Genomic DNA, 27,552 nt, shown 5'->3' on the forward strand with positions numbered 1-27,552 from the left:
AGGCCCAATAGTCAGCAGGAATTAGGAGTATACATCTATGTAGGTAAATCAGATAGGTATAGGAATAATAGGGTTGTAATAGTTGGTGATTTTAACTTCCCTAATTCTGACTGGGACTGCCTTGCTGCTAAGGGATCAGACAGGGCAAAATTTATTAAGTGTGTCCACGAAAGATTTCTGAAGCAGTACGTAGATTGCCCTACTAGAGAAGGGCTTACACTCAACCCCCTCTTAGGAAATGAGGCTGGGCAAGTGGTTGATGTTTCAGCTGGGGTGTACTTTAGGACCAATGACCATAATTCTAGATAATCATGGAAAACGATAGGACTGGTCCACAAGTTAAAGTCCTAAATTCGGGAAGGCTAATTTTGATGGCATCAGACAGGAACTATCAAAAGATGATTGGGAAAGGCTGTTTTCTGATAAAGGGACATCTGGCAATTGAGGTAGGTTGAGTTTAGGGCCAGCATGTTCCTGTTAGTGAAGGGCAAGACTTGCTTGATTAGGGAACCTTGGTTAATGAGGGATAGCGAGGGTCTGATCAGGAAAAAGGAGGCATATGTCTGGTAGAGGCAGCTGATCAAGGAGTCCCTTGAGGAGTATAAGGAATGTTGGAATACACTAAGGAGGAAATTAGGAAGTCATAAAAGGGGCCATGAGATATCTCTGGCAGATAAGATTGAGAAACTTCCAAGATTCTGTAAGTATATTAAGGTAAAAGTGTAGCGAGGGAGAGGGTAGATCTTCGTAAGGATCGGTGTGGTAATCTGTGTGTGCAGCCACTGGAAATGATCAAGGTCTTAAATGAATACTTCTTGTCTGTATCTACTGTGGAGAATGACATGGGAGTTAGTGAATTAGGGGAGGGAACAGTGATATTCTGGAACATATCAACATTACAAAGAGGGTGTAGGAGGACTTGAAATGCATAAAGGTGGATAAATCCCTGGTAGGAAAGTTATTGTAAGTGATTCTGAGAAACAGGATTTATTTGTATTTGGAAAGTTAAGGACTGATTAGAGTTAGTCAGCATGACTTTGTGTATTCAAAATTATGTCTCATGAATTTGATTCAGCATTTTGAAGAGGTGACCAAGAGGATTAATTGGGGGGGGGCTGCAGGGCAAGACTGTAGACATTGACTACATGGACTTTAGCAAGGCCTTTGACAAGGTCCCGCATTGTAGGCTGGTCCAGAAGGTTAGAACACATGGGATCCAGCATGAGCTAGCCAATTGGAGACAAAATTGGTGATATAGTGGACAATCAAGAAGGTTGTCTAAGGTTATAACATGATATAAATCAACTGGGAAAGTGGGCAAGGGAATGGCAAATGGAATATAACTCAAACAAGTGCAAAGTAATACATTTTGGGAAGCTAAACCAAGACAGGAAATACACATTGAATGGTGGGGCCCTGGGGAGTGTTGTTGAACAGAGACACCTTGGGATACAAGTATATGGTTCCCTAAAAGTAGAAACAAAGGTAGACTGAGTGGTGAAGGAGGCATACGGTATGGTTGCTTTCATTGGTTGAGGCGTTGAGTACAAGAGTTGGGATGTCATGTTACAATTGCACAAAATGTTGATTCGACCACACTTGGTAGTACTGTGTGCAGTTCCAGTCGCCACACTGCAGGAAAGATGTGATTAAGCTTGAAGGGGTGCAGAAAAGATTCACAAGAATATTGCCTGGATTGGAAAGCTTGAGTTACAAGGAAAGATTAGATAGTCTGGATCTGTTTTCCCTGGAGCATAGGAGGCTAAGAGGTGACAAGATAGAGGTATATAAAATTTTAAGGGGCATAGATAGGGTAGATAGTCAAAGTCTGTTTCCCACAACAGGTGTGTCTAAAACTAGAGGGCATAGGTTTAAGGTGAGAGGAAGGAGGTTTAAAGAGAGGAAAATTTTTCACACAAAGAGTAGCTGGTATTTGGAACAGCTGCCAGAGGAGGTGGTGGAGGCAGGAACAGTAAGAATATTTAAGAGGTATCTGGATGGGTACTTGAATGAACAGGGCATAGAGGGATATGGAATTAATGCAGGCAAATGGGATTAGTATAGATAGGCATGATGATCAGCAAAGACAAGGTGCACCGAAGGGTCTGTTTCTATACTGTACAATACTATGATTCTATATGGAAGTAGAAAAAAAATGTGAATTACCATTGCCTTTCACTCACTGAGTTGTTCACCTCGATTCAATTGAATGGGCTTCCTTTTCCTGCACCACATCTAATCCGTTGCAGGTTCAGCAAGCAGACGCCCCAACATATCTGCTGGAGAAGTCAACAAACTTGCGCTCAAGGGCTGGTCTCCACAAGGAGAGCAACATTGGAGCATAGCCAGAAAACTGCCTGTTGAATTCATCAATAAACAAATACTATCACGTGGGAATCCCAAATTTCCTGACACATGACAAGGAAAGAGAAGACCAGAAAATGCTACTAATTGAACATGGACTGTTTAGCATTTCCACCTTCTTTCAGAATACCTGCAGTTGCTAATGCCTTTTTCACCACATAGATCAACACACTTCTACACTTTTCTCCATCAGATATCCCTCTACAGGAGGAAGGTTTATAAAAACAGTCATGTACTTTTCTGTTCATCCAAGAATCAAACATATAAATACACATTATGCAATTTTCTTCCAATGTTATTAAAGTGATCAATTTAATCAGTCAATGTTTCATTAAATATTTTCAATAATAAATATATAACTATTACTAATTTACTGATGGCCCATGGTTGAATAGAATTTATTCTTCATGAGAAAGGTATTGTTATAAATAGTCCAGCAAAATGAAAAACAACATAGGTTTGGGTCTTTTAAAATAAAAACGCAGAAGGTGCTTAGGTTTTTTTTAAATTCTAAATTCTGGAATTAAATGAGAAAACATTACAGCAGATTAGGTTCAAGTTTTCATCAAATTAATTGTCTGTCAATGAGACAAACTGAGTAGCTTATTTACTAAAGTTGAAAAATGAAGAGAAATAGCATATTGTTTCTTCAATTATCTTCACATTTAATAATTAGTATGGGTTTTCAAATAAAACACTGCAAGAAGTGATATACATACACATACATACAGCATACCTAGTACAGCCTTATTTAGCTTCATTTTATTGAGATGATCTTCCACAGTCCTCATCTCCATAGGAGCTAGAAATTCATCTTTAGTAACTCCTTCGGCATTGTTGACTAGAATCCAAAATTTGTATATCATTAGATCTACAACATAATACTCACATTAAAAAAACATAGCCAAGACGAATCTGACTATATGATAGTACACTTTACGTAGCACAAGCGTACATGTTAAAAATTTGATATAATGCCCTAAATTCTGCTTTTCCAAATCTTAAATTTCCAGACTTTTTAATTACAATTTAGAAATAACAAAGTTTAATAAACTTATAAATCACAAATTAAAGTATGAATTTAAACAGTCATATATTCAAAGCTTTCTCAATGAGTAAATCACTTGTCCAATGTACATCACCCTTGTCTTTTTTCACAATTTCTTTTCTCCTCCCATGAAAGCATTAACCCTTTGCTGGGATAAGGTTCTTTGGATGACCTCTGGTATCTTTATCAGTTCAAGAGGATTCATGTATCAACATCCTGGCTTTGACTGAAACTTGGCTTATAGTTAGTGGCAACTAGCTCTTTAGTGAAGACTTCTCATTTGGATATACCTTAGGTACTATCATGGTGGTAACACAGACGTAATGGGTTAAATAAACTTAGGTGTCATAAATCCCTATTATTCCATGGCTTTCATCAAGGTGTTTGTTCTGTCATGTCCTTCATTTTCTCCTATTCTTTCAAGCACCACACCGACTACTCCTTTCACCTCCTCCGAAATAACTCCTTCCTTCAAACTTTCCCAGCTTTCTCTACAAAGATTCTCAATGACTCCCTTCTATTGATTCTGGACTGAGCAACTTCCTCATCATTGACTACTTAAATCGACATGAGCACTCTGTCAGCCTTGGCTCAGTGTTAATACTTTTAATCCTATTTTGGGTCAATTTTCAGTGCACTTAATCCAGATGCAATACTGAAAGTGCTGAAACATTAAGAAGTTACAGCAAGAATCCATGTGCTACCTTTGGTAGATCTAAAAGGATCCCATGGTACAATTCCAAGGATGTTGCCAGGACTGGAGGGCTTGAGTTATGAGGAGAGTCTGGATAGGCTGGGACTGCTTTGACTGAAGCAAAGGAGGCTGAGGGGTGACCTTGTAGAGGTTTATGAAAATCATGAGGGGCATAGATAAGGTGGATGGTCCCAGTCTTTTTTCTATAGGGGAGTCTAAACTGGAAGACATAGGTTTAAGATGATAAGGGAAAGAATTAAAGGGGTCCTGAGAGGTAAGTTTTTCCACACGGAGGGTGGTAGATATATGAAATGAGCTGCAAGAGGAAGTGGTAGAGCAGGTACAATTACAATGTTTGTAACACATTTGGACAGGTTCATGGACAGAAAAGGTTTAGAGAGAGATGGACCAAATGGGACTAGCTCAGGGAGGTACCTTATTTGACATAGATGAGTTGGGCCAAAGAGCCCGTTTCCGTGCTATATAACTCCATGACTCTATGACTATTCAAGGGATGGAAATTTAATAGGCTATTACTTCCTCTGCAACCAATATCATCTCAAGATATGATCTGGTCATGTGTCTCACAAATTTTGCTAGGATCCTGCAATGAGCAAACCATTAGCCATGTTTTTTCAGCATTACAAAAGACTATAGTTCAAAATTACTTCATGGAATATATATTGCGCTGAACCTTGCTTACTGTGGCCAGCAGTACTAGTGTAATCAACTGACATTTAGATATTTGAAAGGAAGTGTCAGACTTGCTCAAACCCAACTCTAAGTATAGAACTTACTGAACATAAGAAGTTAGAAAGCAAGGACAGGGATAGACCACTTAGACCCTCAAGCAACTGCCATGCAACAGGAGTTAATCTTCTGTTACCATTTTCCTGCATTATTATCAGATCCCTTGATTCTTTCACTATCATTCTTTGTTTTGAATGGAATCAATGACTGAAGCTCCACAGTACCCTTGCTAAAGAATTGCAAAGATTCACCACTCTCCATAGAACAGTACAGCACAGGAACAGTCTCTTCGCCCCACAATATTGTGCTGAACTAATTAAACACCTAACTCAACTAATCCCTTCTGCCTACACAATGTCCATATCCCTCCATTCTCTACACATTCATCTGCCTATTTTTGATAGATATGCCTATCATATTTGCCTCCACTACCACTGCTGGCAGCACATTCCAGGCACCCACCACTCTCTGTGTAAAATACTTGGCCTGCACATCTCCTTTGAACTCCCCCCCCACCTTAAATGCATGCCCTCTAGTATTAGACATTTTGACCTGAGGAAAAATATACCAGCTGACTATTCTATCTATGCCTCTCATAATCTTATAAACTTCTATCAGGTCTCCCCTCAGCCTCCGCAGGTCCAGAGAAAACAACACAAGTTTGTCCAATCTCTCTTTACAGCACATGCCCTCTAATCCAGGCAGCATCCTGGTAAACTTCTTCATAATTTCCTAGAACTTCGTGTTTTTAATTAACAGCTTTAACTTCTCTTTTAAATTTTCTTAGTTATACAAATTAGTTTTTTTTTCAAATGTCTGAAAGTCAGACATTCAGAAAACTATTTAAAGTTGATCTCTTTAATCAATTTAAACACAGAGGACTCCTAATTAAATAAAAATAGAGGGCTCCTAATTCTACCCACATATCATTTCTTTCAATAACTTCCCTCCCTCCATTTTCTTGTTATTACCATTCCAGTTCTCTTAGCATGCCTCCCAGTTCATACCTTCCATAAACATGAGCTTATCCAAAACTTTCCTGCCTGTAATCCACTCCTTATGCATCCCAATGTCAACATTTGTCAAACAACATCCTTGTGAAGGCTATTAGGATATTTTACTCTGAGCAAGAGCCAGTCTCCTCTCAGGATGCTGCCTCAGGTTAAGCTAGATTGTTCATAATATAAAATGCCTCAAACAATCCAAAATACTCACACTGACTTGGTCTCTAACTTGAATTTCCCTTCAAAGTTCCTCTACCTCCCTCTTCCATTTTAGGACTCTCCTTAAAACATATTTCACATAATTAATATTTCTTTCAGTCTAGTCTGCTCCTCACTGGATAAACAAAGTGAGTTACTAGGGGATTTGTACTGAGACTGCTGAACATACAAGTAATTCAATGCATTCAACAATGAGTCAACAGGACAATGATAAAGGACAACATCAACATAATTATTTCAGTTCTACTCCCCTACCCCACCACATACAGCACTATGGCAGATCATAAATTACAGGCACACAATATACCAAAACATAACTAAAAGGCAGTTAGCACAATGTGTAATACATGTAACTATGATATTGTTTTATGTTATTTTACAACACAACACCCATCGGAGTAACAATGAAGTGACATTACCAATTTAGTATTATTACTGTTGCTAATAGAAACATAGAAAACCTACAGCATAATTCAGGCCCTTTGGCCCACAAAGCTGTGCCGAACATGTCCCTACCTTAGAAATTACTAAGCTTACCCATAGCCCTCTATTCTTCTAAGCTCCATGTACCTATCCAAAAGTCTCTTAAAAGACCCTGTTGTATCCGCCTCCACCACCGTTGCCGGCAGCCCATTCCACACACTCACCACTCTGAGTAAAAAAACGTACCCCTGACATCTCCTCCATACCTACTCCCCAGCACCTTAAACCTGTGTCCTCTTGTGGCAACCATTTCAGCCCTGGGAAAAAGCCTCTGACTATCCACACGATCAATGTCTCTCATCATCTTATACACCTCTATCAGGTCACCCCTCATCCTCTGTCGCTCCAAGGAGAAAAGGCCGAGTTAACTCATCCTGTTTTCATAAGGCATGCTCCCCAGGTTCAGGCAACATCCTTGTAGATCTCCTCTACACCCTTTCTATGTCTTCCACATCCTTCCTGCAGTGAGGCGACCAGAACTGAACATAGTACTCCAAGTTGGGTCTGACCAGGGTCCTATATAGCTGCAACATTACCTCTCGGCTCCTAAATTCAATGCCTCTATGGTTAAGAAGGCATACAATACACTGTATGCCTTCTTAACCATACAGTCAACCTGTGCAGCTGCTTTGAGCATCCTATGGACTCAGACCCCAAGATCCCTCTGATCCTCCACACTGCCAAGGGTCTTACCATTAATACAATATTCTGCCATCATATTTGACCTACCAAAATGAAACCACTTCACACTTATCTGGGTTGAACTACATCTGCCACTTCTCAGCCCAGCTTTACATCCTATCTATGTCCCGCTGTAACCTCTGACAGCCCTCCACACTATCCACAACACCTCCAACCTTTGTGTCATCACCAAGCTTACTAACCCATCCCGCTACTTCTTCGTCCAGGTCGTTTATAAAAATCACAAAGAGTAAGGGTCCCAGCATAGATCCCTGAGGTACACCACCGGTCACGGACCTCCACGCAGAATATGACCCGTCAACAACCACTCTTTGCCTTCTGTGGGCCAGCCAGTTCTGGATCCACAAAGCAATGTACCCTTGGATCCCATGCCTCCTTACTTTCTCAATAAACCTTGCATGGGGTACCTTATCAAATGCCTTGCTGAAATCCATGTACACTACATCTACTGCTCTTCCTTCATCAATGTGTTTAGTCACCTCCTCAAAAAATTCAATCAGGCTTGTAAGGCAGGACTGCCCTTGACAAAGCCATGCTGACTATTCCTAATCATATTATACCTCTCCAAATGTTCATAAATCCTGCCTCTCAGGATCTTCTCCATCAACTTACCAACCACTGAAGTAAGACTCACTGGTCTATAATTTCCTGGACTATCTCTACTCCCTTTCTTGAATAAGGGAACAACATCCACAACCCTACAATCCTCCGGAACCTCTCCCGTCCTCATTGATGATGCAAAGATCATCGCCAGAGGCTCCATAAGCCATAACTGTTGCTGTCCAATAATGTGTTATTTCTGCTGCAATTCTGTGTTCAATACTTCCATAAGCAATAACAGTGGACTCATTATCTTCCTGAAAATCTAATATTTTAAACTGATTGCTATGTAAATAAATATAAGATTGAGAAAATGAATAGAACTCTGATCTTCCAACAGAGCATAGATTTAATTTTAATTGTTCCCAAGGATTTGTAGAATTGTTATTATGAATAACATCTCCCTCAATCGATGAGTTTATACACTTATAAGTGGTAATTGCATACATGCAATGCACTTATTCCTACAATAATGTTTCATGTTAAATTTTCGCTTCTCTAACTGCATGCACATTTGTCTTCTCAGGTATGCCACTGCATGTAACAGGAAGAAAATCAGTTATATTAAATTTAATCATTTAACTGGAATTTTGGATTTATTATTGCAGAAGTAAAATAAAAATTGCAACTGCAATTATCATGAGGGGAACTAGGCATCTCATTTTCTAGTTTTTAGCCTCATCTTAAAACATCAATGAATTTTACTACTTCCTTGCCATGACCAGTACCCCTTCCCCACACAATTCCAAAGCAACTTACCATAGTTTTCATCCTCATACTGCATTTAATGTTCATGGAACATGATTGACAATGCGGGCAAATTTTTGACTTTTGCTGGGATGATATGATAAAGCTACGATAAGGCTGGTAGCTTTTTGCAACAGAAAAAGCTGCACCAAAATATCTCTATTCACAAACTGTCCAAAAGTCATGAATGTGCCAGTGGAAGAGAATACAATAAAGGAGCTGGAGCACATGGATTACATTTCTGACTTGCTAAAATAAAGTGATAGAGTTAAACTCCAACGATCCACTGTTTAGTTGTTTGGAAATCCTGATGGTTTAGGGTCTGTGTCCCATGCTCACTTTAACATACCAGGGCCCCAGTTCCCACGCACTCTTGAAACTCACTGAAGCCCTCTTCCCATATTCCCTTGAAACACACCAGATTCTGTTTCCTGTACTGCTTGTAAATTCACTGGATCCCATTTCCCATATTCCCTTTAAACTTAACAGGTTCGCTGTGTAACATCTAAAACAAAGCAAATTAAAAGCAAGCTGAAGTATTAATTGGAACAACATCCAATGGTCCAGAAAATCTGTTAGTTCGGCACCACCCAGGCCCCAAGCATGCCAGATTAACTAAATCTAACTACATTGAATTGAATTGTATTTATTGAAGTACAGTTAAACACTTTCAATACCAAACTAGCACTCTTACATGAACACTTAAAATATAATCAGAGACTTATATGTTTCACAAAAGATACAGAAGGCTAAATTAATCCTTAGGATCACATGCAGCTAGACTCTGGTGAATAATGTAGTAAGATAACCTTGCATGTCAAATTGAATGTAGAAAGTAAATTTACAAATAATTTGCTATTATACTTAGATATCATCACTTCTATATCGAGCTCAATCCAAAAACCTATGATTTTTCAAATACGTAAAAACTGAAAAAATACAATACACTGAGAACTGCTAGATTAGGAATAAAATACATATTTCAAAAAGTTGGAATATCAGATTTTTCTTAAAAATGCTGCATAACTCAAGTCCTTTAGTTCTTAATGTGATTATAAATTTAAAACAAAAACAAGAGATTCTTCTCTTGGAGCAACTTGTGACCTTCATTTCTTGTCTTCCAAAATTTAAGTTGACGTTTTTTATTTAAAAATGACAAACTGATTTGGTAAACTTCTAATCACATCTAGCAATTCCAATTTTAAAGGCTGGATGAACGGAAAGAACACAGTATTTTTTTCCAGGCTGCAAAGAGTTTTAGCAGCAAAATATTTATAGCACCATGCAATGTATAAAACTAATTGAATTAAAAAGATAAAAAAATTAAAAATTATTCCAATGGAGAAAATGGGCAAGGTTCTAAGAAAATAATAGTTCATTGTTATTAATTTTATTGGTGTTTTAGCCAACACTAATTTTTGTAAAGATTTGAAAGCAAACCCTTTGGCAGGTGTTACATTAGTGCCCAATGTTCATTTACTTCTTTCATTTTTGTTAACCTAGATGTTGGAATATGCCATCTGTTTCTTAATATAAATTATGACACTTCCCAAATGGATATAAACAACGTACCTGTGGAAGAGGATTTAAGCATGGTTTGGGAGTATCAAGCTTAAGGCCTCTCAAGTGTATGCTGGGCTTTGCTCAAATGAAGGTGGTTAAAGAAGCACAGCAAAATGCAATGGTAATATTTCTGCTGATTGTTCAACCTGGTTAATGTCCAATGCATTCGGACACTTGTTTACAAGATTATCTGGAAATGGATGGGAAGAATCACAGCACCTGGGTTCACTCCATCAAGTCTCTTCAATGAGTCAGGCTGATCAGTGACTCATCCTTCGTGCTGTGGACCTGCCTGGCATAGGGACTGGATACTTAGTCTACCACAGAGGATCAACTAAGTTCCAATCTCTTATCATCAGGCATGTCATCCTGAACCAATTCTATCTCAAAAGGTCATGTTAACCACCTCTTCTCCCCTCCTTATTAGGTGGTCATTAACCTAAAGTCAAGCAAGTGTATGAGACATTGTTAGGTGGACAAAACGTGTGAGGAATTCTTTCTGAGCCACAGAGAACTGCACAATTTAACACGTTGTACGAGTTCTTTGCTACCTCTTCAGGCAAAATACCTCAACAAGATAAATTAAGGCTTTGGAAACTCCTCAGAAGGAACAAAGTTGGTGTCAGATGATGTTTATGCTTGCAAAATGTTTTGCTGCAGAAGTTGAAGAAGTGATCGCCTTTCCAGTTTACAGCATCAATCTTCCTTGCACTCTGACAGAATGCTGTGAATGCAGTAACAGTGGCAACAGCTTGGATAACTCTAAGCTATACCAAACATGACACTGCACCCAATGCTCAAAAGGGACGAACACCAGGCATCCAGCTTCAGTGAAACCTAGGCCATTTGATATTTTAGGTTTCTGGATTCAGTTCACCTGAGAAATCCTTGTGAACATCAGAAACCCAAATAAACTTAGCTTTAACCACATGAAGCCAAAGACCAAAGTGCTGACCCTTATGCCTTCATTTATAGAAATAGCCTTTTTCTTCAATCCCAGTCCACTTCCTTTATCTAAGTCGACTGCAGAATTAGACAAGATGAATTGGGCCATCAAAACCCAACTTCAAAAAACAGGGCAAGAGTGATTGATATGGAAGTAATTGCTTGAAATTGTTGGTGCATTAGCTTGAATGATATGTGTGAGAGTAGATGAGATGTTATGGATTTTGTATTATGATTCAAATGAGAAATATTGTCAGATATGTCACATGCTGCAACCCCAAACAAGGAAGCTGGTCATTGGAACAGCTTCATCATTAAACCATACAAGATAACTATCCTCAGATCCTTTGTTCATTTTACCCTGCAATGGAGGGTTTAATTTAGAAACAAGGAACACATTATATTTTGTTAACTTATCTTTGTCAGAGTTCAACTTTGATCTATACAAAATATAATCAATATTTTATAATACTCTTCATTCTATTTATTACAAGGCACACTGATTACACCCTAAACCTGCAATAAATTTGAAGCTAGCAAGGATATTTAAACAAGTGAGCAGTATTTCAATACATTTTAGTAAGTTGAATACTATAACAATACTGAGCAATACAGTTTTATAAACTAAAAATACCACACTGTAGATGATAATTAAATTTTGTTTTTTTAATATAGAAGAGGACTGGCCAATCATTAATTTATTTTTGAAGACCAAAATTAAATATTTTTGCAAAGGTCCCACAAAAATATATCAAGTTTGACAAATGCTCTCTCAAACTATATCATGTTTAATCTTGGAAAAAATTAGGAGTGGTACTGTTGATCCTTCGCTTAAATTTGAGGAAGTTTGGAGTCCATTTATTCAATATTTTCACATGATATAGATCCCCTTATAATAACCTTTCAATTTAGAGGAACGGAGTTGACTACATAATATTGCTCTGTTTCTATTGAGAAATTTTAGTCCAGTTTTTTGTTTCTGGTGTTTTTTGAATTTTTTTTTCTTTTGCTTAGTTTGGTTTGATATATTGTTTATAATTTTTCTTATTGTTTTGGTTTTTTTTCTTTCCTTTATATTTTATAATAAATCTTTTTCTTTTATATTATATTCATTCACTAACAGATCATTGGATCTACAGTTTTTTTATACTTTATTGTTCTTTATGATTATTCATGTCATGATTGTTCTCCTGATCTCTTTGTATTACATGTATAAACATTGATATATTAATCTGTATTAATTTGAAACTAATAAAAAGATTGAAAAAGAAAGAAAGACAAATGCTTAAGAATTTACAGCTTATCTTATAAATTTATGGTAAAATTAACTTTTATGGGAACTTTCCTAAGACGCCTGCCTTATTTTTCAGATATATATTAAAAAAATCACCATTATATTACTCCCTTTCCTCAATATTTTAAAGCATAGCTAAGATTCAATCCAGTGCTGGCCAAAAGACACACTGATACAACAACAATTCCACCTGCCACAATTGCCCAGGTGACAGAAGATAAGTTTACTTTTCAAGAAATTGAGATATCAGATTTAGTTCCAAGGGGGTTCTAAATTGAAAGAATACAGCATAAATTCTCGTAAGATACAGTGATCACATTTCACCTATTTTTGTTACTACTGAAAATTAAGAAACAGCTCAAGATATATTCAGAATCATTTTTCCTCACAAATGTATCTACCTTCATTGGATGTATTTGTTAAGTTACACCAGCCTGCTGTTGGAATGCAGCATCTCATTTAGTAATAAAGAAAAAGGAAATATTACACCAGCTTTCAAAGAACAAGATAACAAAAAATAATGCAGAACAATTCTGGCAGAATTGGGCATAGTTATGCTTCACTGTTCAACAGCTGTCTAAATGCTCATTAATGCTTTTTACTGTGAGGCCTCCCAATGCCTTGATGGGTTAAGGCCTTGCCCACAAAATCACAAATTTTTACTTGATTCTTTCATCTCATCTTCAATTGACTAGAGAAAGTAGAAACATCATAAATTATAAATTAACCAGAACTTCCACTCCAGGTGAGTTCATGGACTTGTGCTTCATGTACAGTAATGTGGATGGCAGATGGTGAATGAGTACAGGATTAGACTGTGTTGTTATTCCTTCCATAGGAACATGCTCTGCCATGAATAAGACAATGCTGAATGCTATTACAATCAGAGATATACAGTGTTCCTGACAGAAAATATAAGAAGAGAAAAACATTAGGAAGACTATTTAGAAAATACAGCCAAATATCAATGTTTTCCAGGCTAAAGACAGGCAACAGGATATCTCAAAATTAGTATACCACTTTGTTTTAATTCATCAAGGATCAGGTGCAATTCTAAACTGAATAACTCTAGAATAGTTACTTATTGGAGACAATGGGCCAGTATCAATGGAAAGCAATTTAAAAGCATCTTATTTAATTTTAGTAATTCTCAAGAATTGATCAAACAGAAGTTTTTGGAAATTTTTTTGCGCTCTTTCAGCCTCATGCAATAAAATCAGATGTCCTAATTATTGTGCTTTTTTGCTTATCTACCACTTTTTTTACAATTGCTAAAATAAAACTCAAAGATATCATTAGTTACAATAAACACCAACAGTTGAAATCAAGCCTCAAAACATTATGAAGATCTTAAATGTGTAATATCTGTAGAGAGGGGAACAGGATCCAAAAGGAAGCCTGCAATACTTACCATTCCATTTTAAAGCTGCTTCAATCTGCCATAATGATGTTTGGAGAGAATCAACCAGGAAAAGGAACAGAAAATGTTAGCGAGATTGTTTCTGTTGGGACATAAACTGAAACATTTCATTAAAAATGCACCTTTCACTAATTTTGTTCTGAGGGCCACCATTTTGTTGCTCTAAGTTAATGACACCTGTGGTTGTTCGGTAAAAAAAAATGCAAGAATACACACAAAGTGAACATTAACAAACAGTCCAATGCATAGACCAATTGAACATACAGACTCTGTTCACGAAAGGCTGGTAGTTACAGCTAGAAACTCAGAAATCCATTCACTGCAATGATTCTACATTATGTAATATAAATCAGTACTGTCTTGTGTAGTAAGTGAAAATTTTGGACCAATTATCCAAAATGCAATCAAGTAAAATAATTACTGCTCACCGCTGGCATAGCAGGGAATTTTCTGAACTTGCAAAACATTTCTGTCCATTCTGAATAAATATCTTCTATTGCAGAGTACTTGAAAATGCTGAATCATTCTACATTTTTAAAGATTACTTTATGACAAGTTATTGACTACTTCATCATAAAACTCCATGTTTACATCACTTTTGTTTTAAGGGTTCTTGCAACACAGAAGGAGGCCTCTTCAGCCCACTAAGTCCATGCTGGGTCACAGAGCACTTCCATTCCCCTACTATTTTTCCCTGCAACCCATTCTCTACCCAATCAACTCCCCCAGATTCTCCCACTATCTAATTTACAGTGGCCAAATAACCCACCATCCTGCATATCTTTGCGATGTGGGAGGAAATCCACATAATCACAGGGAGAACCTGAAAAATCCACGAAGAGAGCACCAGAGGTCACTGGAGCTGTGAGACTGCAGCTCCACCACCTGCATCACAGTGTCACCTCAACTGAATATTTAACCAACAAATTTAATTCTTACCCAGTTCCCATAATAATAATGTTCCACAGGCAGTTCAAATACTTCTCTCACTGACAATTGTCCCTCACTAAGCCACTAGACAAATTTCATATCAAAGGACACCATTGTGTATTTTAAATCCATTTGTTAAAGTGATATTTAGTTAAAAAAGCATATCTTGCTATGTGAATTTCACTGTAATGAAAGGTAATGATAGAAAAAGGAAACTGATTAAACTTTTACCATGTGCAATATTGTTAATGAATGCAAGAGGTTCTTTATGCTCTGTATTAGGAGAATAAACCAGACACTAATAAGATAGAGATGGGAGGAACCACAGATGTTTTAATTATGGACCTACAATAGGGATTTGATAAGATCACATGAAAGTGGACATTATCAAAAATAGATTTGAATTTGAGATAGAAATTTGCTGGGAGGAAAAAAAATCAAGAATACTGATTGACAGAATGTAGACTCATGACCTATGAGGGAGTTGCTGCGTGCCCTCTACCTAATCTTATATTTATAGGTAACTTGAATAAAGGGAAACAGCTGTATATTCAAGTCTGCAAATAACATGAAATCAGGAAGGGGGCATTGATAGATTTAGTGAGTGGGCAAAACTACAGCAAATGTAGTTCAATATAAGCAAGTGGGAGATCATTCATTTTGTACCTGAAGATAAACTATAGAACAATATAAAACTAAACCAATACCAATAAACGAGGGAAAAGCAAAGAGATTTGGGTGCAAATACTTAAATTAGTAAAAACTTATTGACACAGGCTGCCCCAGGGTTACAAACGAGTTCCATTTTTATGGGCATACATAAGCCAATTTTGTCCTTAAGTCAGAAAATACACATAATCACTCAATACGGTAACCATACCTCCACAGTATTATAATGAATGGTGTTGACAAGGGCCAATTAACATGAATATTTATTTATTTATTGTCTTTCCCTGCCTAGTTACAATGGTACAGAATCAGGATGTCCCATGCTCAATGGTTGCTTTCAATGGGCTTCAAGTATCAGTGAATGTTACATTGTTTAATGAGTACTATTGCACAAATATCAATAGAAGCAATTTCTTGTCAATTTCCAAAGCAACTCTCTTAAGTGGCCTCCTATGATGAAACTGGCTGCCTGTGTTCTTAAGAGACAATGGTGTCTAATTACTGCGGGAAGGTTACAAGTGAACAGTTTTTTTCCCCCCAACACTGGCTCTCAGTTAAATTTAAAAGTATCTATGGGAACTCTATTGTATGTGCAGGGTGTCACAAGTCGGGTGTTCGTAATCCAGGGAGGATCTGTATAATTGATTTTCTTAAAATTTTCAAGGCATGGAAACACAGAAGTGAAGAAGAAATGCTTCAACTTTCTAGAGCCAAGGTCAGACTCTACCTGGAGTAATGTGTTCACTTTTAAGGCACTACACCTTGGAAAAGATACAACAATGATTAACTAGAATGATGCTGGTGCCAATACTATGAAGTCAGTTGGTCTAAATTTGGCTTTTACTCCCTTGAAAATAGAAGATTGAGGAGCAATCTGAATCACATAATATTAAAATCATCTGACAGAAAAAACAGATTGATTTCCTAGAGGAAATCAAGGTTATAAATTTTTTTGAATATAACTAGACTATTCAAATTGCATTTTTTCCACACGAATGGTGGAGAAAAATTGGATCTCTCTTCAAAGAAACTGAAAGCACCTGGAACAAAGGTGGAAAAATAGTGCAGAGCTATAGACCAGCCATGATCAAACTGAGAGACAGAATCAGCTCAAAGGACCAAAAAAGTATTAATGACTTAACTAGATACAAACTACGTTCTAAAGGGCAAATCAGAGAAACAGTATTACCTCCAAGGCATAGACTACAGTTTATTTCACAGACCATAGATTTTGTTTTCATACTCGCTTAAACAAAATGCTAAGTAGTTTTGTTGAGAATACTAACCCTCAAGAGTGTAGAACCATCAACATTGTTCCCTAAAATCATTCTATGCACTGCAGATTAAGGACAATTCAACTAAATTCAAAGAGATCCCCAATCTGCAAGAAGGTTTTGATGAAAATAGCAAGTCCACATTCACTTTTGTTTCAGAATAAAAATGGAATTTGGACTTTGACTACTTTAGAATTCTTCTAAAAAGTGTAATTAAAACTCTGCTTGTGCCATGGATTTCACACCGGTGAAACATTTTAAAAATATCATAATGGTTGACAAATTTTACACATAAATATAATTGTGAGCGCCAATAAATTGATTTTCCACAGGAAAGTCTCTGCCATTGCTGTCAAGATACATGACATTCAGCATTTTAACTTTCCTGTGGATTATAGATGCAAAACTATAAGTGCTCAGCAAAGTATTTTGTGAAAATAAATAAACCTAATAGTCATGGTTTCCAAGATTGGTTGTTGTTGCACATCAAGGAAAATCCAGCCTGTTATTCCATGGAGAGTCCAGTAGCTCCTCTTCTTTCCTCCCACCCTATGGATCCACAATGCACTCCTCTGTTGGAAAGTTGGGTGGTCTATCCACAAAGATCTTCACACATGCTCTTATTGCTACTCCTTGATTAACCAACTAAAAGGCACATCAAGGAGCAGGCAGATAATTCCCTCGGTTGACTCTTACTTCTTCTGCTGACGATTCAATGAAGATTGGCAAAACTGATGTGTATGGGAAGTCTGAGTGTGAGTATCTGTCAAAATGGTATTTAAATTTGGGTGGCCACGTTGATTTTCAGAAAGCCAGGTGCAATTCCTTCAAACCTCTAAATTTGTTGTGAAATTGATGGCATGATGGTTACCTCCTCAGGCTTCAACAATATGACCACTTCTCATGGCCAATCATATTCACCATGAGGTATAATGTTGGACCAAGAAAAACATACTAAGAAACCATCATGTCTTGCAGGTTCACAGGATATAGAATAAAATCAATGATGTACAATCATGCAAACTTATAAATTAGGTTACAGCCTTGAAATGTACTCTCAAGAATAACACTGTTGTCCACATTCATTCAATGAAATGTAAATGTCCTGTGTAAATTAGCAAAAATCACAATTCTGTTTGAACAGTCCTTCTATAACTTATAGGTAGTTTTTCATCTAAATAGTCAGAGATTGACCAAACACTTTAAAAACAAAGTTACTGTTGATTAAAATTTAACAATCAGCAAGCTCCAGAACTCATCTGATTTTGGGACTGAACATTGATACCATTGAATTCTATAAAATGTGTTTTATTGCAATGTCATAAAAAGGTGTACTAACCCTATTACAAAAAAACAAAACTCCCAACATTTAGTCACATTATTGTGAGCAATAAAAACAAACTATTCCACAAGTACAACTCAGTGTAATGTGGTGATCTTGTTCTCAGCTTATAATCATCCAACATGATTTAAGGTTTGAAATTGTGATATATGATTTAAATTCCTGCAAGTGAGTGATGAAGCAATTCTGCAAAATGTGGAGCCTAAATTCTCAAACTCAAGAATCCATTTTTTCATTGATTAAAAATACTTTTCTCCCCCAACTTCATATCAAAGCCAAACCTAGCCAGTCCAAAATAGTTATGTTCACAAGTTACTTTGTTACCATTTAGCAGCTGAATATGTAAAAGAGACCACAGATATTTTTGGTCAGGATGCAAGGTCATCTACAAGGCCTGTTTTTGAGATATCAAGCAATAGAAACTACTAAGAAATAACAATGTTTTATCTAGATTTATTTATTTTCTGAATGTTAATTTTACTTAGTTTTGTACCAAAGATTTCTATCATAAACAACTCTAATAAATTAGTTCTCTGAAAGCGAGAAAATTATAAAAACTTGAAGGAAAACAGATAATACGGAATTCCTAAAAGGTGTACAACAAATCTTGAGGTTAAAGTAAAGTTAAAGGAATATTTTAAGAACATATTCTGTTGATCAACATAAACGTCAATAAAAATTTATAGAAGGAATATTTAACTTACAGATTTACATAATGCAGCAATTCAGTTTTGCACACCAAGTACAATGAAACCTCAATTACACCCCCATAAATAGAGGAAAGCCTACTGCTGGATAGCCAGCACATTTTAGAGTCTTAACATTCCTACTCTATTACTGGTCGTTCAACCAAATGCTAATGTCTCTATCATCTCTATAGGTTGTTGGCCTAATCATAAACATTTACTTTCCATTCATGAAAATGCACAAAAAAAACTCTAGTGTTATCCTATTTCTTTAGATTAATATGTGAAGAAATAAAGGAATGCATTCTGATAAGCATAAACTTTATTTCTCTTTTCAACCCAAGACTGTTTTTCCTGTCTGAATAAAAGGTTCTATCTTTGGCAGATATCCCAGCAGCCCCAACTCCCATTAGTCCTCAGACTTATTCTGACCCTGTCTACTCTGCTTACAACCCTTTACTTTAACAAATAATCAAGTAACTATGGGGATGACCAAGGTCCTATTGCATATGAAAGTGTAAAAACATTATTAATACATTTCTCTTGTTTTCCAAGAAAAGAAGTCACTGCTGAAATAAAGAAGTGATCACATTACAAAGAAGACAGATTAATATACATACTATATGAAAATTGTTCTTACCTTTTTATGTTTGAAGCCAAGGAAATGCATTTGCAGATTCAGGGCAGAAGCGCAAACTAATTTACAAATCTAAAATAAAAAAAATTAAATATCAAAATTATAAATGAAATATTAAAATATTTAAGAAATGTATCATTGAATTACACTAAAAACATCTAAAGTTGAGCATCAACCTTTACCACATTTTGGATAAAGAAATGTAAATATTGTCTAGTGCTCCAAACTTAATAAAAGGACAATCATAAAACTTAAGTATATTAAATGAAAATAGATTGCACGTTAAATAATCTTGTAGCACCCTTAGAATAACTAAATGTCTGAAGGCACTTTGTGGAACCATAAATAAAACAAAATTTTATACTAACTACACAGAGATATTAGAAAATAAAAAGGAGTATTTTAATAGACTGAAAAAGAGAGGTAGAGAGATGAAGAAATTTAGGAAAGGAATTATAGTGCTGAGGGCCTCAGCAGCTCAGGTATGCTGCTAATGGTGGAATAATTAGATTTGAAACCAACATGAGTTAACATTGGTATTGGTGAACAAGTCTTAGTGTGGGTTCGGACACTGCCACAGATTTGCTTGTCCTCAAGTTTATGAAGGGTTTAAAAACAAAGTAGCCATCCAAGAGAGCATGGCAATAATTGGGACCAGAGCAGCGTTGATTCTTACGCTGCAAGATTCATAGAGTTATAGAGTAATACAGCATGGAAACAGGCCCTACGGCCCAACTTGACCATGCCGACCACCAAGCTAATCCCATTTGCCAGTGTTTGGCCCATATCCTTCTAAACCCCTCCTATCCGTGTACTTATCCAAATGTCTTTTAAATGTTGTTATTGACCTGCCTCAAACACTTCCTCCAGCAGCTTGTTCCATATACGCACAACCCCCTGCATGAAGAAGTTGCCCCTCAGGTCCCTTTTAAATTTTTCACCTCTCACCTTAAACCTATGCCTTCTATTTTATAGTTCCCATTCCCTGGGGAAAGGACTATGTACGTTCACCCTATTTATACCCCTCATGATTTTATACACATCTAATAAGGTCACCTCTCAATCTCCTCCATTCCAAGGAATAACATCCTAACCTGCCCAACCTCTCCCTATAATTCAGGCCTTCAAGTCCTGGCAGCATCCTCGTAAGTCTTCTCTGCACTCTTTCCAGTTGAATGATGTCTTTCCTATATCAGGGTGATGAAAACTGTACACAATATTCCAAGTGCAGTTTCACCAACATCTTGTAGAACTACAAAATAACATCCCAACTCCTATACTCAATACCCTGACTGATGAAGGCTAGCGTGCCAAGTGCCTTCTCCACCATCCTGTCTACCTGTAACAATACTTTCAGCAAACTATGTACATGTACTCCTAAGTCCCTCTGTTCCACAACACTCCCCAGGGCCCGACCATTCACTGCAAGTCCTTCCCTGGTTTGACTTCCCAAAATGCAACACTTTGCACTTGAATTGAAAGCCATTTGCCAATCCTCAGCCCACTTGCTGATCAAGATTCCCCTGTAATCCCCTGTAAGGACAACCTTCTTCATTGTCTACGATGCCACCTATTTTAACATCATCTGCAAACTTACTAACCATGTTTTGTACACTTACAACCAAATCGTTTATATAAATAACGAACAACAAAGGTCCCAGAGTGAACTCCTGTGGCACACCACTCATCACAGGCCTCCAATCCAAGAAAGAACCTTCGAACATCACTCTTTGCTACCTACCATCAAGCCAATTAGCTTTCTCTCCCTGGAACCCATGCGATCTAACCTTCCAGACTAGCCTGCCATGCTGGACCTTGTCAAAGGCCTTGCTAAAGTCCATATCGACCACATCCACTGACCTTCCCTCATCCATCCTCTTGGTTGTCGTTTCAAAAAGTTCTAAGAGATTTGTCAGACACAATTTCCCATGCACAAAGCCATGCTGACTATCCCTAATTAGATCTTGCCCATCAAAATGTTGATAGATCATGTCCCTTAGAATCCCCTCCAGTAACTCATTTCCGAAGAAAGCACTGTGGACAGGGCTCAGGTAGGTGCTGTCCTGACTGACCCTTTCTCTAATAGGTGTAAACCCAAATGTTTCAAGCAATCCACTAAAGATGCATTGCAATTAGAGCCCTGCACCTGGGGATAGGTTTGATCACTTTACAACATCTTTAAATAATTCATACATTAAGTCTATGTCTTTTCCAACCCCATTCCAGTGTCATATTACATTTACAGAGTGAGGCTGTGGACCACCTCTTACATATTCAATTCAGATGAGCCTCCTCCATTTGGTAGTATTACCCAGTTATTCATTCTCTCCTCTCATTCATTCCCCTCCTGGGCTGTGAGTGAGTGGGGATGTGTTCATTTGCACATTTGCACATTTCTGGCTATTAAACACAAATAACACCAACAAACTATCTGCTGGACCAGCATCTGTGGGTGGAAAGGACTTGTCAACATTTCAGGTTGAAATCCTGCATTAGGACTCCTGATGTAGGGTTTTGACCCGAAACGTTGACAATTCCTTTCCCCCCACAGATGCTGCTCAACCCACTGAGTTCCTTCAGTAGATTGTTTTGTTGCTCTAGATTTGAGCATCTGCAACCTCTCCAGGAATAGGACCATTCTTGTTATAATCCATTTGCCACCTTCTTGGTTCCTCAACCTAGCTATATCTGCTTGCATCCCCATTCACGCCTCACTTTCTTACCTCGCTTTGAATCATCAGTGAACTTGGAAAAACCACAACCAGCCCCTTCATCTAAGTCATTAACATAGGTGGTCAGACATATAGGACTGAGACTGGCAAGAATTTCTTCATTCAGGGCTGTGAATTGATGGAACTCTTTATCACAGAAAGCTGTACATTCAATTATTCAGTATATTCAAGGCTGAAATCAATAGATTTTTGAATCCAGAGGAAAACAAGGGATTTAGGAATCAGTTGAGTCAAGGTAGATGATCAGCTATGATCATGTTGCAGGGCAGAGAAAATTCCAAGGTTTGAGTGACCACCTCCTGCTCCTATTTCTTGTTATCAAGTTTTAGTATGCTCCTATTTCTTGTTATCAAGTTTTAGTATGACTCTCTGAGGAAATAAAAGACTTGATGATATGCTTGATGGACCAATTTGATGCTCCATTTTTGTTTACTTTTGTACAGTTATACCAACCAGCATTGTACAGTTACCAAGCCACAGAGGGAAAATGCTGGATGAAGCCAAAGTTCCTGAACGACTTCAAATTTTATTTCTAAATCCTATTATAAACATTTAGCCCCATTTTCTGTTTTTTTTGTGTGTCAGATTTCCAGTACTTGGAGAATTTTGATTTTTACTCAGGATACTTACTAAATGGTTTGGATTGTTTCAGCTACTGTCATCCTTTTGGGCAGTTAACTACAAAAGTCTCAGCTCTCCTGGGGCAAAAAACTCTGTTTTAACTGCCTTCTAATTCTTCCATCATATACTTTATTGCCATGTCCCTTAGTTATTGACTGCATTACAAAACGAAATAGATCCTTCTTACTCAGAATCAAAATTATTCTTATCTTTAATGACCATAGAAGCCTCTCTCAATGAAATCTCCCCTCTTCCAAAGAAAATAACCCCACCATAGCTAGTCTCTCCTCATAAGTAAAATTCTCCAGCCTCAGTAACATTTTCATGAATATCCTCTACACCCTCTCACTACTTTCACATCCTTCCTGTAATGCAATGACTAGAACTATACAGCACCAGCATGACCTTCCACAATCAATAAAATCAAGTATCCTGGAACCATCTAACTTAACTGTCTTGCTACCTTGAAGATCTGTGCACATGCATTTTAATTCTCTCTGTTCCTCTACAATTTATGATCATCTACTATTTACTAGGTATTCTTTTGTTTGCCTTCTCTAAATTCATTTTCTCACATTTCTATTCATTGAACTTTAAGTACCACATTTCTGACCATACCATTGATATTTTTCTGTAGCTTATGACTTTCTTCCTATTAACCAAATTGTAAATTTTGGTATCACTGGTAAGCTTAGTCATGGTATTGTCTACATTCAATTGTTTGTCAGACATAATCTTCCTTTAGTAAATCCATGGACACTGCCCTTGATTAAACAACCTTCTAGAAAAAAGTCTTCAAAGGGTCTTTGACCTGAAAGATTAACTGTTTCTATTTCCACAGATGCTCCCTGACTTGCTGAGAAGTTCCCAGCATTTTCTGTTTATTTTATTTCAGATTTCCAGCATCTGCAGTTTTTTGGATTTCCAATCTCTTTCTAAACATTGATTTATACTGTCCCTCAATTTTAAATTGACTGGGCTGTGATTACTTAGTCTACCACTTTTGCCCTTTTTAAACGTTCGTATAACAATAACAGTCCTCCACAATTCCTGTGGCTAAAAAGAATTGATGGTCAGAGACTTTGCTATTTGTTCCTCTTGTTTCTTTTAATAGAATGGGATGTATTTTATCCAAGCCTAATGATTCAACTATTTTTAAAGATGTTAGACGCGTAATATTTACAATGTTCATCACGCTAGTAATTCACACACTTCCTCCTTAATGTCAATGTCTGCAATACCTACTTTATGAGGACAAAAAAAGCATTCATTTGGAATCATACCAATGTCTTCTACCTGCACAACAGGGTTACCTTCTTGGCTTCTAAAAGGCCTTTTTTTTGTAATCCTCTTTTCTAGCATCTATTTACAAAACATCTTGGTGTTTTTCCTTGATTTTGGCTACTGGTATTTTTTCAAATTTTCTTAATTTCACCCCAGCATTTTCTGAACTCTCCCAGGTCTTCTGTAATGTTCAGCTCTGCTTGTACATCATCTGCTTCCTTTTTTTTGATCTGTTTCTCCCTGGGGTACCTCAACATCCAAGGGGATGGAGGTGTCTAAATTTAGGAGCTTCATTGTTAAGGATACAGCTTAATTTTAAAAAGACATATCTGTAATTAGTCTCAATATCATTATTTAACCAAATTGAGCTGAACATTATCTATTACAATATTGCAAGGATACTGTAATCACTTTAATATTACACAGAATATACAACCAGATTAACATCTTTGGAAACTGAAGTAAGTCACTTAGTAACTGTCCTATTCATTTCAGTTGATGAACAAGTCTGATGATAACACTGTGTAATCTTTACACAATGCAACTTAAATTTAGCAGATCAATAATATCAAGTATTGTAGAAAATCTCAACAATCAATTTTCAAGAGATATAATACTTACATCACACCAAAACTTTGTCACAGATTTACCCTCTTTACTAGCCAGAGTCCCACCACTCGCAGGACGTCTGCTGCTCTCAGTACACTTGGTTACATCCTTTTTAGCTGGGAATTGGTCTTTATCGTCTGCATTCATCATCACAGTTGAAGAGTTTTGGGTATCATGTGTGCTATTTATCGTTTCAGAACTGAAATGATTTTTGTCCTCATCTGGTTCGGGTTCAACTTTCTCTGCTACTGCAGCATCCAACTTTACATTTTCAATACTTTTGGTTTGGAATTTAGATTTGGAGGGTACATTCTTGGCCTCGTCTTGGCCTGAAGCACTTGAAGCTTTAGCGAATATTCCAGAACTTCCACCCATTATAAATCTTCTCTTTTCTGTATTAAAAGTTGGGAATCTCTTTCTAGTAAGCAGACCAGCTCTTCCACTAGTTGGCACTGATTTGATTGTGCACATGGCACCTTTAGCTTTTACTTTTCTACCATCAAGTGCCTTAAGTTGATCCTGGCTTTTTCCACTTTTAGTGTGATCTTTTTCATCATTATTAACTTGATCCTGGCCTGATTCACACTGAACTTCACCTTGTCCACCCTGATCCTGGACAAGGACTTTTTCACTTTGAGCTTCATCTTGTCCATTGGTAGGATGATCTTCAACTTGGCCCAACTCATTCAGAACTTCATCGTTTTGGCCACTAATAAGTTGATCTTCAACTTGACTTGACTTACTCAGAGTTTCAGTATGTTCACCACTGCTGGATTGACCTTCAACATTACCTGGCACACTTAGAGCTTCAGCTTGTTCATCCCTATCTATCTGTTCTTGAACTTGCTGTGTCTCACTCCAAGCTTCACCTTGTCCATCATCAGAATCCTGAATTTGGATTTGCCCAATCTCACTCTTAGCTGTACCTTCTTCACCACTATTACCTTGAGATTGAATTTCATCCACATTAGTCCCAACTGTGTCTTCCACAGTAGTGCTCTCCTGAATGTACACCTGGTCCATATCATTCATAGCTTTATCACTTGTGCCATTGTCAGCTTTAGTTTGAGCTTTATCAGTGTCACTGTCAACTTCAGGTTGTCCACTATCACCAGCTTGAGCTTTATCTTGACCTGAAATAGTCTTTACTTCATCTTGTTTACTAACGAACTGAGTTTGGACTTGGCTTTCAAGGTTCTCATCTAGAATTTTTTTACTATTATCCTGATGTTGCAGGTCACATGAATCTTTGTTTGCAATTTCTTTTTCATCATCATTAGTTGGCTCTTCACTTGCTTCACTCTTAAATGTGTCTCCTTCTTTGTGAGCATGGACAATTTCATCTGCAACACTCATGTTTCAATGATATACCTACATTAAAAGGACATTTTTGAATCGGGGTCACTTAAAATATAACAATCAAAATCGGGTACGTCAATTCTATAAAGCATTAATTCTGGAAAAATACAAGCGATCCTGACTCTTTGTGCATATGCTGAGAAAGAAGCCCCCTGGACAGCATTTTTTTTCATTTCTTGGCTTAATATAAACTGCAGAGGAGTCAAAGCGGGACCATACAACACGTGTGTGTGGGGTGGAGGGGTGTGTGTGTGTGTGTGGTGGAGGGGTGTGTGTGGGGTGGAAGGGGGTGTGTGTGGCGTGGAAGGGGGTGTGTGTGTGTGTGTTGGGGGCGGGGGGGACTTCGGACGCTTTAATGTGATCAGCCGACAACCAGCAGTACGTAACCCGAGTCGGGATCCAGCTGCGCTGCACAACCCTCTTCACCCCCTCCACCTGCGTCACCCGGTCAAGCAAACGGTCACATTTAGTCGCGCTGCCTGTGGGGAATAAACCCATAGTTACCGACCCGCCGCTGCCGCGAACCCAGACCGACAAAATCCTCAAACCGTGGCTCCGGGACTTCACCAAGCTGCTTCCGTTCGCTCCTAACGTCACTTCCTCGCCAGTGGGGCCAAATGAACGCCTTTCCCGCCACCTAACATCAGCGGAGTGCACGTGTTTGTCAGCAGTAAGGTGGGGGATCTGTAGTTAAAATGATAGTTTTTAAAAATCATGTAATTTTAATTAGCTCTTTCCAGTTTTTAATTTCTTGCAACATCGATTGGAAACATTGATAATAACTAACGCAAAAAAAAGTACATATAGAACATAGAACAGTACAGCTCAGGAACAAGCCCTTCAACCCACTATGTCTGCACCCACCATGATGCCAATCCAACTAATCCCATCTGCCTGCACATGGTCTGTATCCTATTCTTTGCCTGTTCATGTGTCTGTCCAAATGCCTCTTCAACGTTGCTATCGTATCTGCTTCTACTACCTCCCCTCGCAGTGTGTTCCAGGGCACCTACCGCTCTCTGCGTAAAATAAAACTTGCCTGGTAAATCTCCTTTAAACTTGCCCCCTCTCACCTTAAAGCTATGACATCTAGTATTTGACATTTCCACCCTGGGAAAAGACACTGAGTATCTATCCTATCTATGCCTCTCAGAATTTTACATACTTCTATCAGGTCACCTGTCGCCCACTAACATTCCAGAGAAAACAATCCAAGTTTGTCCAATCTCTCTTTATAGCTAATACTCTCTAATCCAGGCAACATCCCGGTAAACCTCTTCTACATCCTCCCTAAAGCCTACACATCCTTCCTATGGTGTGGCAGCCAGAACTGCACACAATCTCCAAATACGCCTAACAAAAATTTTATACAGCTGCAAAATGAGCTGCATGGTTTAGCAAAATACATTTGTTTTCTTTAATAAATCCAACATCTGAAGACAAACCTGAATTGAAGTCACTGAAGTATAATCACACCAAAGGAATTAAAACAGAAAGTACTGGAAACAATTAGCAGGTCAGTTATCATCTGTGGAAGGAGAAATAGTTAATGGTTGAGGTCCAGGATCCTTAGTCC

At 37.6% G+C, this 27,552-nt stretch overlaps 1 protein-coding gene across 2 annotated transcripts in view; it reads right to left on the reverse strand.

Annotated features, from left to right (window-relative positions):
• The window catches only part of si:ch211-197h24.6 (uncharacterized), an 82,254-nt gene extending 55,683 nt beyond the window's left edge, over positions 1-26,571 (reverse strand). Inside the window, exons 1-5 of one of the 2 annotated variants that reach the window (XM_052016839.1) lie at positions 26,485-26,543; positions 24,630-25,988; positions 19,375-19,443; positions 13,825-13,849; positions 3,101-3,205 (exon numbers count right to left, since the gene is read on the reverse strand). In XM_052016839.1, the coding sequence (XP_051872799.1) occupies positions 3,101-3,205; positions 13,825-13,849; positions 19,375-19,443; positions 24,630-25,973 (1,543 nt within the window). In that variant the 5' untranslated portion in view covers positions 25,974-25,988; positions 26,485-26,543. Of the gene's footprint in view, positions 1-3,100; positions 3,206-13,824; positions 13,850-19,374; positions 19,444-24,629; positions 25,989-26,484 lie in introns of both variants that reach the window. The other variant, XM_052016838.1, reaches the window with a different exon arrangement.
• Positions 26,572-27,552: the final 981 nt, after the last annotated feature.

Source organism: Pristis pectinata, chromosome 5 (genome assembly GCF_009764475.1).
Source record: "Pristis pectinata isolate sPriPec2 chromosome 5, sPriPec2.1.pri, whole genome shotgun sequence".
NCBI classification, from domain to species: domain Eukaryota; kingdom Metazoa; phylum Chordata; class Chondrichthyes; order Rhinopristiformes; family Pristidae; genus Pristis; species Pristis pectinata.